Source organism: Tasmannia lanceolata, unplaced genomic scaffold, assembly GCF_043159265.1.
Source record: "Tasmannia lanceolata isolate RefF3 unplaced genomic scaffold, GAP_Taslan_0.1 ptg000002l, whole genome shotgun sequence".
Taxonomy (NCBI): Eukaryota; Viridiplantae; Streptophyta; class Magnoliopsida; order Canellales; family Winteraceae; genus Tasmannia; species Tasmannia lanceolata.
In genome coordinates this window covers 31,253,990-31,270,017 of record NW_027518679.1, presented here as the reverse complement: position 1 = coordinate 31,270,017, position 16,028 = coordinate 31,253,990, and the positions used below count along the sequence as shown (strand labels likewise).

The following is a 16,028-nucleotide window of genomic DNA, read 5'->3' as shown; positions in this document are numbered from 1 at the left end:
TGAAGGTATTTTAGGCTGAAACTATGATTACCTAATACGATATATTTGACAAAATATTTAAGCCTCGTAATACAATATATTATGTTTTAATGAATACCTAATATCAATGATTACATATCATGGTATGCACAGTGATATGTAATCATGGTTTATATCTGTAATACCATGGTTTATACCTGTTGCTTACTTTCAACAGGAAATTTTGATGTAATTGTTGGATGTAATGGAATTTGAAGATTTAATCATGCTATTTTTTTGAGTTTACCTAACATTGGACTAGAAAACTTAGAAAATATGTGTTTCTTTGAATTTAAGTTCTTGACATTGGGTTTTTGAAGGCACTCTTCCAACCATCAAATTTGTGAGTCGTACAATATTTTAGACAAAGCTTCCTCTTATTCCTCTCATTAACAATCAGCCAGTGAAAGGTTAAAGCTCTGTCTGTTACTTTGTTATGTTGTTTGTTCTATTTCTGAAGTTTGGACTATGATTATTAGGTTGCGCTTTTGGAATATTAGTCTTTTTAACTACAATTTGTATTGGGTTTTGACTTAGTTTTGTGCAATTAGGGTTTAAAACTATGATCTAGCTCTTGGCACCCAAATCTAAGAGGAAATAGATTCAATAGCAATTCTTACACATGGAGTAATAGAAAATAGTTCCCTCCTTCATTTTCGTTGCATTTTTCATCTCATGTTTTTAAAGCCTTGGGTATTTTTTATGAGTTTATGTCTATTTTACGCTTATTTATACAATCTTGGCAGATATATGGCTGCCAATCATGGTTATATTTGCACAAATATTCCAACTCTTTTATTTGCTGCTTCATAGTCTTTAAAATATCTATATATTTAGTGTCATAAAGTAGCCTATTTTCTGTATTTTTTTGCCATTTTCATGTGGTTACTTTTTTTGCTTCATTTTTTTTATAACATTGATCCTCTCAAATCCATATTTTATCTAACACTTATATATGAAATCAATGAAAAATGCCTAAAACGGAATGAAAAAAAAGCCCTAAAATCAAGGATTATAATCTGTCTCTATTAAATAGCTTAAAATCACGGATAGCAAGCATATTCCACGTGGCATTCCTCTCTGATTAGTTCCTCGAATTACTCCTCGATTTTTTCTCTGATTAGTTCCTGTACTATTTATTTGTAATTTGATCTGGGCCTTTTTTTTATTTTGAATTTTGATTCCGTTATTTGAAGAGTTATGGTTTTGATAATTTTTATGGGTAATATGTGATTTTTCTTTTGGATTTTATCATTGAGGACACCGAGGATTTGTTTTATGCCCTCTTATGAATGTTTCTTCTTTCTTTTTTTTATTTTTATTTTTTAATTTTTAATATAAGTTATAAAGTTTTCTTTTTAAGTTATAAAGCTTTATTTTTTGGACTAGTATCAATATAAAAACAAAAAAGGAAAAAAATACCTCACATATCTCAAGTCTCAATAACCCCTGCTCACGTGCCATGCCTTTAATCACGTGCACATTGAAAGTAACAAAGCTCCCTAATCCACATTTTAGATGAGAAAATCCAAAAAAGCAATAACATAAACACATGAAGAAGTACTGCCAAAGTGGGGAAAATTGTTACAGAAATCACCATGTCTTTCTCCTTCTTCAAACCATCGAGACCCAAAACCCCAATAGAACTCGTGAAAGCCGTTCGAGAAAGCCTTTTAGCTTTAGACACTAAAACCGTTGCAGAAGTGAGAGCCCTTGAAAAGGTATAGTATTGTTCTTTTGACCAATTTTTGTTAGTTTATTTCTCTTTTTTGATGCATTGGTCGATGTTTGTTCAAAATATTGATATGGGTTCTTGTTTTCTGTTCTCAATTTAGTGTTTGTCGCTCTGATGAATTGATTGGCATTTAAATGACTGTGCTTTTTCCATTTTCCAACCTATTTTTGTTAGTTTATTTCTCTTTTTTTATGTATTGGTGGATGCTTTTGTTGAAATATTGACCTGGGTTTCATTTATTGTTCCCTCAATTTAGTGATTTTCTTATGGGTTTTGCTAAGGTGCATTGGAAACTTAATTTTACGCGTGTTTTGAGACTTTTTTTTAATCAAAACATGTGTAAAAGTCTCAAAACATGTGTAAAATGATTGCAAAATGAAGTTTCGAATGCACCTTAACCTCATTAACAAAACCCTTGTCTTATTTCTCTTTATGATGCACTGGTCAATGTGTTTGTTGAAATATTGACCTGGGTTTTCGTTTATTGTTCTGAAAACCCTTATCTTATTTCTCTTTTTGATGCATTGGTCAATTTGTCTGTTGAAATATTGACCTGGGTTTTTCGTTTATTGTTCTTAATTTAGCGTTTGTTTCTCAGACTAATTGATTGGCATTTAAATGACTGTGGTGTTTCGATGATTTCTCATCTGGGCCTGTAAATTAGTATCATTGGGGTGTAATTTGGTTGGTAATGGACTTGAATTTGAGTGAATCCACATCATTGATTTGGGTATTTGATCTAGGCCTGAAATTCGTATCATTGGGGTGTAATTTGGTTGGTAATAGACTTGAATTTGGACGAATTCGTATTATTGGGGTGTTATTTGGTTGGTAATAGACTTGAATTTGGGCGAATTCGTATTATTGGGGTATAATTTGGTTGGTAATGGACTTGAATTTGGGTGAATCCGCATCATTGATCTGGGTATTTGATTGGATTTTTTTGCTCATATTTCCTTCAGGCCCTGTTTGGATTGCATTAGTTCTCTTGAAAAGTTTGGAAAGGAAAAATATTTGTAAAAAAATCTATTTTTTGACACGTGAAAAAAGATGAGTTGAACCAAACCTATTCAAATTTTATGAAGACAGACCTTCAATTTATGATGATATCGCTCTAAATTTACCATAATCATGCATTGTGAGCATGCTCACAAAGTGTGGTATAGCATCCTTGGAAGCTTTGATGTGGATTGGGTTTTCCCTACTTCTTGGTCTGACTTGATTAGTAGCTGGCAAATAAGTATAGTTGGAAAGAAGTTTGCTGCAAGTGAAACTTGAAACATAATGGTCGCATCTTTGAAGATATTGAAACGGAGTTATACAAGATTGTTTCCTCCATTAAATTGGATATTTTGAAGAGTGTGATAGCGGAGCATCAAAACTGGCCCATTTCTGTCATTGTTACTCTTAAACGTTGGATGAAGTTGTCAATAATAAAGGTTCCAACATTAAACTCAACCCGATTTGGTCTCATCCTATGTCTAACGTGCTCAATCTTAACATTGATGGGAGTCGAAAGGCAATCTGGAATGACTGATATTAGTGCTGTCTCAAAAACCACAGGGGCGAGACCATTAAAGCTTTCTTTGGCCACATTGGTGTTGTGATTTCTAATGAAGCCGAGCTCAAGACATTCTTGGAAGGTCTGAATATCCTTTCGACAACTCATGGGAACACTTTTCAAGTGGAAGGTGACTCGACTATTGTTATATCTTGGGCCTTTAGCAATTCTAATAGTCTGCGGAGATTCATTAACCTGATCATTCGCATTCGAGGCTTCAGAAAGGAGATGAGTTTTGATTTTACTCATATTCGCCGCTCGGAGAATGTGCCTGCCGACGAGTTGGTTAAAGATGGATATGATCATGATGCTCTTTTGATTTCATATTTTTATCCTAATTAGCTTTTCATCCTTTTCCTTTGCTTTGTGAGGGCCATCTCGGCCCTTGCCGTTTCCTTTTGTTGCACCCTTGGTTTGTATTTATTCTATTTATTATTTAAAAAAATGTCTGCACCGTTAAACTTTTAAATTGGTTAAGTACGGAAGGTAAGGAAATAAAAATATAGGGAAATGCATAAGCAAAATATTAAATATTATGGAGAAATCTTTTATGATAGAAAAAGTGTAAACTTAGGGCCTTTTTTTACCACTAAAATTAAGTACAACTTAAGCTTTTGGAGTAATTGGTTGTTTCTCAGTTATATGTCTCACTAATCATATGAAGGCGTATGGTTGTTTCATTTTTAATAATGTGTACTTTTGGGTGTTTTATTCATCTTATTCTTTTCTTTATTTTCTGTAAATATCTACGACTAGGCTGTCTATTCAGGACTTTCTAATTTTTGAGTTCTTAAAACATATTTCAGCAACATTCGCTTGCAAGTTCAATTTCATAGGAATGAGTGCAAAACTGCAAATTGTACGAAGCTTTGTCATATTAATTTACCCTTTTGATTTTGTATTAAGAATTGCTTCCAATTTTGACCATATCTGTTTTAAAAAATGAATGGTTACTATAGTCCAACCCCTACTTATTCAAATTAACATACCCTAAGCTCATAAATAGTGACAATTCAACATTGTGGAACTTGTATGCTTGCATATACGCCTCTTTTCAGCATTCGCATGCGATAAGAGTTAAAGATAATGCTCTTTTCAGCTATCCTTCAATTATTCCTTCCTTTTGTCATTCGTTAAGAGCAGCTGATCTTTGTACTTTATATTTAACAGGCCCTGGAAGAAGTTGAGAAGAACTTCCTTGCAATGAGACAGATGATTTCAGGAGATGGGGAAGTTGAACCAAATGTAGACCAGGTTTCTCAATTAGCTCTTGAAATTTGCAAAGAGGGTGTTCTTGACCTTTTCATTCACAAGCTACCGATATTGGGGTGGGAAGTAAGTTCTATATATTCTAGGAAAATGTTTAGTTTGCCTTCAATGCCTTCAGCTGATTATGATGCTTCTAAGACAGGCAAGAAAGGATTTAGTGCATTGTTGGTGCATTTTGTTGAGGCAAAAGGTTGGCTCTAGTTATTGCTGCTTGGATTATATTGAGAATCATATGGATCTACTAGACTTCCTTGTTGTGTGGTAAGATTTTCATTTCTTGCATCGGTTATTTAGTTTTATTTCTTACTCTGAGCTGAAGGCTTTTTTTTATAACCTCCATGTTAGTCTGTAGAGCTGCACCTTATCTTTTTTTTTATGTGAGGAATGCTTGCGCTACCCTCCAAGTTGTTGTTTTGTTCTATAGCATAAGTGGCTGTTGACTGTACCTTTCTTTGTCGAATAAAATAGCCATTCAGTAAAAAGAACAAGAAAGAGAACATCATGATCAGGTGCGGCAGCGAAAGATAACAAAGGACTGTGAAATAACTGAACTTTCCAAAGAATAATGGAGGAAAACCTTGCCAATACAAGGATACCAAACACTACCAAACACTTGCAATTTAAGTTCGATTTTCCTTTTAGATGCAACTAATGATTGGCTTTAAAGTTTAAACATCTTTCAAGAGTTTTACACTGGGAATCGACAAAAATATATCCCAATAGCCCAACAATCATGTTGAGGGTTATTATTGTTGTTTATGTATGATGCCCATTGTACCTGTAAAGAAAATGTATGATGCCCCTTTGTTTTCTTTTCATCCTTCTTCTTCAATTGATTACTACATTGTATCTTCTAAACTCAACTCGTGTGGAAGGATTCTAGTTCATAAAAAAGTCTGGATTTTTTTAGAATTTCTCCAATAACAGGTTACCATTCGGAGGTTAAAAGTTAAAACTGTAACTTTGATCTCTCTCAGACAGTATGGAGGCCAACTCTTCAAGTGCTGGGTCTGGAACTAACACGGAGATGCAAAGAACCCAAATATACAGATCACCTTAGTCAAACTAGACGGTACTAACTTCCTCAAGTGGTCATAGGCCGCCAAGATGTATATCAGTGGCATAAGCAAGTTAGGATACATTTCTGGTCATGTGAATAAACCAGATGGGAGTGATCCGACATATGAAAGCGAGATCCAGAAAATCTGATGGTGACGTCTATTGGTTCTATGCATGGTTTTAAATTTCGACCGAAATGGACCGAAATTTTGGATTCTGTCAAGAGTGAAACCGAAATTAGCCAAAACCGAAATTTCGTTAAAATGCTTTTTTTTAAAAAAAAATTTCCCAAGATTTTGGCCGAAATTTCAGTTTCGGCTGAGTCTGAAACCAAGATTTAAAACCATGGTTCTATGCAGGGACAGATTAGTCGGCTCTGATCTAGGATAGAGTTCCTCAGTCCTATTCCTAGAAAGAAAACCCTGCAAGGGTTTATCAGCTCATTCAAGATATTTCAACGCTGCGACAGGGTGAGGGGAGTGTAGAGCATACTTCTCCTTAATACAAGGCATGTAGGAGGTGATAAGCCATTGTGAGGCTATTAGTTGGAAGTATACCACTGACACTGAAGAATATAAAAAGTTAACAAAGTGTCATTGTGTGTACAAGTGTAAGAATTCCTTATGGACTGAAAGATGATCGTGATACCGTCCCCTATGAGTCAGATCTTCTCCATAATTCAGCATGAAGAAGGTTGAAAAAATGTGATGCAACAACCTCCTCATGAATCATGATTGCACAACATTTCTCTCTTCATCCTCTCAGGGAAGGGTACGAAAGGAGGATTCAAGAAAATCTATAGGGCACTGAATGATACAAACAACCTGCACTGTGATTATTGTGGAAAGAACTACCATACTAGAGTGATCTGTTGGGATTTGATTGGGCGACCAGTGCAATATGACAAGGGAAATCAACAGCATGCTCGGTCTGGTGCTCATGTTGCGTCCATCTCTACAGACACGGATCAATATCATTCCCAAATGGAGTCAACCACAACGAGACCCCAAAACTACGATAGATCCAAATGGAGTCAACAACATTGAGACCCCAAAACTACTTTGAGTCGTTGCAACCAACTTCAGATAATAGCTTTGATTCTTCCATTATTGAGTTATATTTACCAATTTGTTAAAAATCGAGAGATCTCTAATATCTCAAAATAGGATCGAACATGACTTGCAACTTACAACAAGATGAGATGCAAGAAACACAAAACACACAAAGCAATAACACAAGATTTACGTAGTTCGGCAGTGTGCCTACGTCCATTGGAGAAGAGACTTTCACTATTTCGATTAGGGTTGCAAAAGTCTCTTTTATTTCCTCTCGGCCAAGAAACGCTAAAAAAACCTCCACTTCCTACACACACACTCACACTAATGCCACTACGTCAAGAAATTACTGAAATACCTTTCTATTGCAAACCAAATATTGAAAATTTCTTTTGGCGTACTATCCTAGAAACCCTAGCAGGGGGCATGTTGGTCCCGCAGCCCCAACGAACTCACCGTGCAGGTGCAGTTCGACCCGTGTCTGCATTATACATATTAGTCTGCTAGGGTGATGAATCATTGTGTGAGTACAAGACGACACAATTGTTGTCCGTAAAGAAACTCATTGTTGTACTCCTCATCCCATTTCTAAAGCTGTGTCCTATTCATCCTTATCTCATAAATATCATGTTTTTGTTTCCTCTGTATCTTCTATTTTTGTTCTTAACACTGTTGTGGAGGCAATATCTAACCCTAAGTGGAGGGAAGCTATGATAAAGGAGATGAAGGCTCTAATAAGGAATGATGCATGAAAACTTGTGCCCTTATCAAAAAGAAAAATTGATTGGATGCAAATGGGTATTCACGACAAAATACAAGTCTGATGGGATGGTGTTAAGGTTCAAAACTCGGTTGGTAGCCAAGGGCACACTTACTCGAGGGATAGACTGCGCCAAAACCTTTTCATGGATTGCCAATATGTACCAAATACACACCTCCTAACAATAAAATCTTTTCTACCTTAATTCTATTAGGGTCCGTTTGGATGCCAAGAAGATTTTGATTTTGATTTCTCACATTTGCAGCCCTTTTTGCATTGTGATTTGGATCCAGATCAAATTCTTGGATTTCCAAATATGCTGTGGAAATAAGTAATTGGAAATCCACAGTTCTGGCAGTTCCTTTCACCCTCTTTGCTCCTCAACCTCTCCACTCCACTGGGAAGTACCCCCTTCCCTCTCTGTCTCCCTCAACATGAGATGGCGGATCTATTCAATTTGTATTCAAAAGTCAATTCCAAATCCAAATACCAAATATGAGGCATCCAAACGGGCCCTTAATTTATTTGTTTGGTAATTGTACGGTGATTCCAAATTATAGTTTTACATCTCTAGAGATTTTTCTGGCCCATGCCTTTCATATCTGGTATGCACAGTATTTTTTTTTTGGGTCAATGGAGTTGGGATAATAGTGTCTCTTCTGTATTAAGTGTTTTTATAGCACCAAAGATCCAGATGATCAAGGGTTTATTGTGTCCAACCATCTCAGTGAGCATTCATAAATCGTAAATACACAAATCTGAGCATGTGTATTAGTGTATGCAAATGTTTTTCTTGTTCTATTGACTTTTTATTTATTCTTTGTGACTATTTTCACTTGTTATTATTCTTTCCTTTATTTATTTGTCTCATTATTGGTTTTTTCTAAACAGCTATGACAACAAAGAAATTGCCTTGAATTGTGGAAATATGTTGAGGGAGTGTATCAAATACCCTACTCTTGCAAAGTAAGATATTAAGCTTTTCAATTGTTCTTCCATGATCGTTTATTATGGATGCCTTAATTTTCTTTGTAAATTCATTTAGTGTTTAGGGCGATATGAATGGAAGTGAGTACCTTGGGCTAATTATGTTGATTGTATATTCTATATCCTATGCAATATGCACCTAGTGTATTCATACCTCTGTCTGGTTCTACTACTGTTGTGCTTATTATTTATGTAAACCAGCTCATCAGGTCCCATCTTAGCTCTTGTACAGTTGGATATTTTCTGACTAGACTTTGCCAATATCTGATTATTCCAAAGGTATTGTGGTGATTTGGTAATTGAATTGTATGTATATACTATATACCTCATTTGGGGTTAACATTATGCATTAAAATCATGCTTTTCAAGCATTATCGTGGGAACAAAAAACAAATCCTCTGTTTATGTAGAGTTATCTATAAAATTATGCTTTTCAAGACTTATCGTGACTATGGATGTCAAAGTCCTGGCAAGTAATTAATTTTTTTGTGTCCCAATCTACCTCCTCTAATTGTTCATCGTTGCAGTTTTACTAATTGTACCCATGCAAACAATTTGTGGTTAGGGTGTGTTGAGTTATTTTGCATGCTTTAGACTTTGATCAAGTTTTGGCGGGAAACATTCCTTGTTTTTCCTTCTACGATAAGTATTGTTTTTAGTAGCTGGGTTTGGCAGGAACCCAACCGGATTTATTAAAGAGAGAAGAAGAATTACAATCTGGTGTATTCCACCCCAACACAATCATCTGATATAATCTGTAAAGATCATTGGGAATATAGGTAAAAGGAATAACATGTCTGTGAAATGGAAATGATATTTTCACTAGAATATCAGCAGCCATATTTGCTTCTCTCCAAGTATGGGAAAATTTCTAATACATGAATCTCTCAGGGTATTTCTTAATATCAGCTATAATATTTCTAGCTTTCCAAGGGCAAGAGAATTCCTTATTGTTGTTAATGTTCACTGCCCAAAGAGTCAGATTCAATCCATACAATTTATTTTTGGTTTTATAGCACATTGAAGCCCAACATATATAGCTTTTATCGCAAGTAGCCCAATCTTATCATAATTGTCAATCTATAAGTTAATGATACGTTTACTGAAATTTCCAAAATTCTGGAGAATTATAAGAACATGGATTAAGTTTTTGAGCTTAATTGATTAAAAAACTTTTGTTTTATTTTTTTTATTGAGATTGGGATTTTTCTTGTGGACAAACAGGTAAGTAACCAAAAAACCCCTTGGTAAATGTATTGTTTAGACAGTATTGTAGACACCATGATTGACCTGGAAGTTAAATGATCTTGTGACAGCGGATTCAGATAAATGACAGAAGGCTTGTGAGAGTATAAATTATTTCCACTGAAAATTCCCTGGTTACCTCCAATTCACATCTCTTGGATTAAATAATGTGGTGCATGGAGTTCCCTTCAACTGTTTCTGCGGTATTAAGAAAACAACTAAATGCCATGACTTTTGTTCAATTTCTATTGATTCACAAAAGACGTGTTTTAAAGTTCTATCGTTCCCAAATGACTGAAGAAATTGGATCATTGGGGCTGTGTGTGTTACCTATTCTGAGATTATAGTTCTGAAAAATAAAATCCCATAACAATACCAATCAGATCATGGGAAAATGACAAAGAACGTCGTCTGACATGCAAACTTGCACTGAATACTCTAGTCTAACTGTTGGTTACGACAAACAAGGAACAAATCTTGAACCTTGCTCTGCTAGAGCACTTGAAATATAATGAAATGAACCTTAAGCATGACATTTTAAAGCTAAAACCACCATCAATATTAACTTAACCAGGGCAGTATCTTTGGTTTTAGTTATAAAATTCCAAGGACTGATGTAAATATCCAATGAAACCGAAAATGCTGCATTGCTTTTGTAATGCTATTTTACAGTACATTACGGTAAATTCTTTTTGATGAATTGGGGTCCTGGTTCATCTTGTTCTGTTTACCCAGGCACAGATTAATGGTCTTTTTCAGTTTAGATCTTCCGTCCATATCAGTCATCTTTCAGTAGCTCAGCAAAGCCTGGATTAAAAGAACAAGATGTCTTTGCTCATCATTTTACCCACTAACACTGACTGCATGCCAAGGTGAATGTAGTGGCTATCAAGTAGTCTTGATAGTTGATAGATGACTGAGCTTCTGAGACAGTTGCATATCAATGACGAGAGGCTCGGAGATGGATATAAGAATTCAGAGTCATTATCTTGTTTGTTCAATAGGACCATATTCAGTCTCGTGGTCTTGTTAGTTCTTTAAATATCTTTTGAAACCCTTTTTGAAAAAGCTCAGGTTGCCAATTTGTACATCAGAGGTTATTAGTAACTGTAGGTTTATCCCATGCAGAAGCTCTCTCTCTCTCATCTCTTTTCTCTTTCTCCATTGATTTAACACTAGTTGTACTTATGTTTATATAGTTTTCTTTAATACGGTTTAGTTGCATTTATTTCGAAACTAGTGAAGCCACCATGGAAGTATGTCTGTTTTGGTGTTTATGTTCTTCCACTTCTTCCAGTCTACTATTTGGTGAGCAAGTTTTGTTCTTTCATGCATTTAAAATTTATGGTGCATTCTCAGTTATATACTAGAATCAACAAGCTTTGAATTGTTCTTCAAATATGTGGAGCTGCCAAATTTTGATGTTGCTTCTGATGCTTTTGCTACCTTTAAGGTCAGTTGTCCTGCCTGACTATTTTGAATCTTATTTTTCTTAAAATGTCATACTTAAAAGCCCTAGTCCATGCTATTCCTTTGGGTGTATGTTTTGAAAGAAATGTTTGGCAGGATTTGCTTACTAAACATGAACTTGCGGTCTCTGAATTCCTGACTGCTCATTACGAACAGGTTAGCTAGTTCATTCTTTTTTGTACTATATACTGAGCAATTGTGCTGAAATTTTTCTAAAGGATTCATTTAGCGGACCCCAACTAGTTTGGGACAAAGGCTTTGTTGAGTTGTTTTGTTGAGTTGAGTATACCGAGCAATTGTGCAATTGGGGCCATCCCCGATCCCAAGTATTAACTTTTTAGTTCATTTCATGGCATTCTGCTCTCGGCTGTTGGGATGATATTGATGGGGTTCGTTGAAAGTATATGTGTTAGTGTAGTTGTGTTTTTCTCTCATCTGATTTAAGTATGTTATTCCAGTTCTTCGAGCTTTATGAAAATCTCCTGGCATCTGCAAACTATGTGACAAGAAGACAGTCTTTGAAGGTTTGTGTTGGCTTAAATTGCATGCTGCTACTCCTATTATTTTCATTAATTCTTTGAGAATTGAGTTGACAATATTATGATTACTTTTAGCTTCTTTCTGAGTTTCTTTTGGAGCCTCCAAACTCCCAAACAATGAAGCGCTACATAGTAGAAGTTCGATACTTGAAAGTGATGATGACATTACTAAAGGTATCGATACATTTTATTTTATCTCAGTTTTTTTTTTTGGATTTGTTCTATTTATCATTCCCAAGCTTGACGTTTATGAAAGATAATATTGACATGCACTGTTGCATGGTTTTGTGCTTTTACTCTAATAGCATAATGTCAATAAGAAAGGGTAAATGTGGAGGCATGCAAATGAAAGGGAAAATTTTGAACATCTCAAATGAATAATAACACCAGCGAACATAATTGCATGATGAAATCAATGATGATGAACATTTCCAGGGTTGACATCTGTAAGTGCCATGAGAGAAATGAGTGAGAAAATTTGCCACAGCCAATGGATTATGACTTCCGTCTCACTATTTGTGGATTACTTTAACCAATAAACGGGCTTGTTAGAAGGGAGCTAGGTATGAATGTCATTGTACACCGTATGAAGATTGGTCATAAATAAGAGGAGACATACCCTAAGACTGTACTAGGACTCTTGCTTGCACATAAAAATTTGGATGCATATTAGATAAGGTTCTGTTCAATCTCATAATCCACCCAATGAGAATAATGAAGTTTTAATCCACTAACATAGCCCAAAAGCTTCTTATGATTGAGGCAACTCCTCCAGTGTTGGTAACTGACATACATAAGTGGACGATATGGGTTACATTGGCAATTGAATACGTTACAAATTCATGACCTCATGTCATGAATTGGAGGCATAAACCTGGATGCAAACTGCCTGATAACTTCACATATAGCCCAAATATAGGGCTAGTTGGTCTCAGTGAATATAGCATCATCATCCATGACCATAGGATGACATGCAAAGATAGCATTTCATCCTCCTAGTACTGTAAGTTTGTTGAGGGCGAAGAGTTGGTGCCTACCCAATCCTCACCTGTTTACAATAAGGACAGGTCAAGGCGCTTGGAAATTAGTCTTGACTTAGCCTAGTAGGTTTATATGTCCAACATAAATTCTGCCCATGAGGAAAAGTACTTGAAACCATTTAGAATAATGGATTGAATAGGGCCAGGTCTTAAGCACAACAACCCAATTCTAGATCCTACCCCTTCATTAAATGGGCTTGAAAATCTAGCCTGGTATGGGGCCCACACTGACCTAATGTATCTAGGACTATAGTTTTTGGGTTGATTCAGCACATTTGTACTTATAACAAGATTCATCTACTGGACTGGGCCCTCACACCGTCACTCGAATGCGATTAAATTGTGTACCATAGACAGTTGTCTCTAACCATTGTGGTCTACTACACATGCATGGAGACTCCCTTTATTAGGAATTTGCTACTCCTTACAATACAAATTTGGTCAACCTGGAGTTGATTATTGAGTTGCATTATGTTCATAGCTTTGTATTTGCATTGTTATCTTACTAATATGAAAAGTTTTACATGTTACCTAGATGTTGGTAGTGTGGCTTGGTCATTCTGGATGATATTGAATTGTCTAATTTGCCTCCTTTAGATATTGCCTCCTTTCCTAGATTGAAGTTGAACCTTTATATGTATTCCTAAATGCTCCCTCTCTGTGTGTATTAAATATTTACATGATTACCAGTTGTTAACAAATCTGGTTTTGTTGTGGGATTGTCTCTCTAATATCTTGTTAAGTTCTTCTTCCTACCTATATGGATGATTCATCTTTGTACTGTAATGACCTGTAATTTCTGCAGGATCCAAGCAAAAACATTCAAATATCTGCTTTCCACATTTTTAAGGTACGGTAATTTATATTATTGTGTGTTGTCAATTTTGAAATCACCATATTGTACTGCCTTAAAACCGGAGAATCCAACTAATCTAGAAAGTTGATTTTGATAGCACCCTTTTTTTATTTTTATTTTGAAACGATTTGGATAGCACCCATTTGGGTTTGTTTGCTGTGGAAATCTACTTCAACAAGAAAGATCATTTAATTCTCACTGAAGCATTCTTTTTTCCTTAAGAGCCCTGTTGTCCTCACGGTATTAATTTTTCCTAAATTTAGTGGGTCTAATTCAGATTATTGGATAGCATTCTTGGCTTTCATGCTACAACTAATAGTGTAAATTTATGTCTGGATTATGCATATTTACAAAATTTGGAAAAATTAAAAAACCCACAAATAATTCACAGATTTTTGTGGAGACGTTTGTTATAGAAACATTCATGATAAATTGGAAATTTTGCAACTTTTTCCAAATAAAAAATTTCAAAATTTTTATTCCGCATGAATTATTTTTGAGCTAATAAGACATAAGTTAAACTAAAAAAAAATTATAATCAGCTGGCTCTCTGCACACACACACATATATGTATGCTTACCTAAATCACCTCTAGCCTATTAATTTATATGTATGCCTACCTAAATCACTCCTACAATAACCCTACACCACCACCCCCACCCCCACCCCCACCCCACCCCCCCGCGCGCGCGGGGCAACACACACACACACACACACTACTCTACACTAAACATAACCATGAATTTACTTCCTTGTAAGTAAAATATTCCTTTGAAACATATAAAGCTTATCAAGCTCCATCGGGGTTGTTTTGTATGTGGATAAAAATTTGAGGGTAGATTCACCCCCGAATCTTGCACACCTGAATTTCCCTCTACAAAAACGGGATTTTTGTTTTTCTCAAACATTTATGTATTAATTAAGCAAAATAGCAACCGAAGCCAATACAAAAGGGGAATAGACATGCAGCCGCAAATGACACCAATCACCTACAAGGGAGGCAAGTTATAAAAGTGAGTGAAAAATCCCAGTTTGATATGTCTTGGGCCCTAAGAAACAAGAAGCCTAAAAATTGAAAAAGAAAGGATCGACAACCAAAATGTATTGGTTTAATATGTTAGCCTGTTAGGCATCCAACGAAATGCTAAAACCCAAACAAACACTAATTCAGACAGTCCAACAACATATCATATCAATACCTCTGAATCAAATGATATTAATGAGGTTATCTTCTGCAAGAACCTTCCTTGATGATGTCATCTTGGTTTTTGAACTAATACAAATTTTCCCAACTGATCTACACTGGGTTAAACCAAAATAACAGTTCAATTAATATTGGGTTCACTCTTTGTTTCTTACCATTGCTATTTTGTTTCAGGTTTTTGTTGCTAATCCAAATAAGCCACGTGAAATTGTTGAGATCCTGGCAAAAAACCATGAAAAATTGCTGATGCTTCTGCGGGGTCTTTCTGCTAGCAAAGGTGATTGCACAAACTAACAACACACAGACACACACAAGGGAAATGATATTCTCACCCCTTCTCCCAGTTTTTCCACCCACTTTTGTTTGTATTTTCCTGCAAATGAGTTTATTTTCGTGGACAGATAAACAAGAGGGCTAGGAAATGCAGTCGTTTTTCATTGCCATTAAAAAAAATGCAGTCATTTTTAAGAAACGAAAAATAGAAGGGGTTGTAAATATCATTTCCCTATATCTATATTATATGTGGACTTAAATACATATATATGTTTTTCTACTGCTCTTGCTTTTGAATCGTTTTCTATCCTTCTGCCATGATTTTCCTATGCTTTGTAGGTGCCGATGATGAGCAATTTGAAGAGGAAAAAGATATGATTATAAAGGAAATTGAAAGAGTCTCTCGGCTATTGGGTGTCTTGTGTTAGTTGCTTACACCCTTTTCTCCGTTGCGTTACATCCCATTGTCATTGATGATTTCTTTTTATTCGGACTGCAAATTTTACACGGTAATCTTTTTAAGTGTTGGGAAATTATATGGTCACTTTATCCGTTGTACAACATATTTGCCGCTACCTGATATGAGTTGCCAATACATTCAAGCAGCTGCCAGAGTTGCCAGAGTACAACGAATGGATGAGGTACACAAGGCTTGCAAGTCAACTCTCTTCGGGATTCGAAATACTTAGATTCAGTGAACCTTGGGGTTTCCCTTAATCAGAAAATTTAAGAATTTAATGCAGATATTATAGTAACTAAAATATTTAATGAAGAGTTGCCAGAGTACCTTTGGGAAATGACAGTTAAGGAGGCAAAACAAAATATGTAATTGGCCTTAGGAAGATGCACAACGTAGTCCAGCTATGATTCCAATTGGAAATACCTGGTAATCGACTTCAGAATCTGTCCAAAGAGGCTAGGGATGATCTGTCTTTGTATCAAAACAAGGCTCTGGAA

General features: G+C 35.5%; 1 protein-coding gene across 1 annotated transcript; it reads left to right on the top strand.

The window, feature by feature from the left end:
- The first annotated feature begins 1,531 nt into the window (after positions 1 to 1,531).
- LOC143867122 (Mo25 family protein) lies at positions 1,532 to 15,615 on the top strand. Its single transcript, XM_077376059.1, has 11 exons — positions 1,532 to 1,739; positions 4,485 to 4,649; positions 4,726 to 4,844; positions 8,349 to 8,423; positions 11,049 to 11,142; positions 11,256 to 11,315; positions 11,618 to 11,683; positions 11,774 to 11,872; positions 13,544 to 13,588; positions 14,973 to 15,075; positions 15,411 to 15,615. Exons 1-11 carry the CDS (start codon positions 1,617 to 1,619, stop codon positions 15,497 to 15,499), a joined length of 1,038 nt encoding a protein of 345 aa, XP_077232174.1. The 5' UTR covers positions 1,532 to 1,616; the 3' UTR covers positions 15,500 to 15,615.
- Positions 15,616 to 16,028: the final 413 nt, after the last annotated feature.

Coding starts and splice junctions, on each gene's coding strand:
- LOC143867122 (XM_077376059.1), top strand. CDS start 1,617: ATGTCTTTCTCCTTCTTCAAACCATCGAGACCCAAAACCCCAATAGAA. Junction 1,740..4,484: donor AAGTGAGAGCCCTTGAAAAG/GTATAGTATTGT, acceptor TATATTTAACAG/GCCCTGGAAGAAGTTGAGAA. Junction 4,845..8,348: donor CTAGACTTCCTTGTTGTGTG/GTAAGATTTTCA, acceptor TTTTCTAAACAG/CTATGACAACAAAGAAATTG.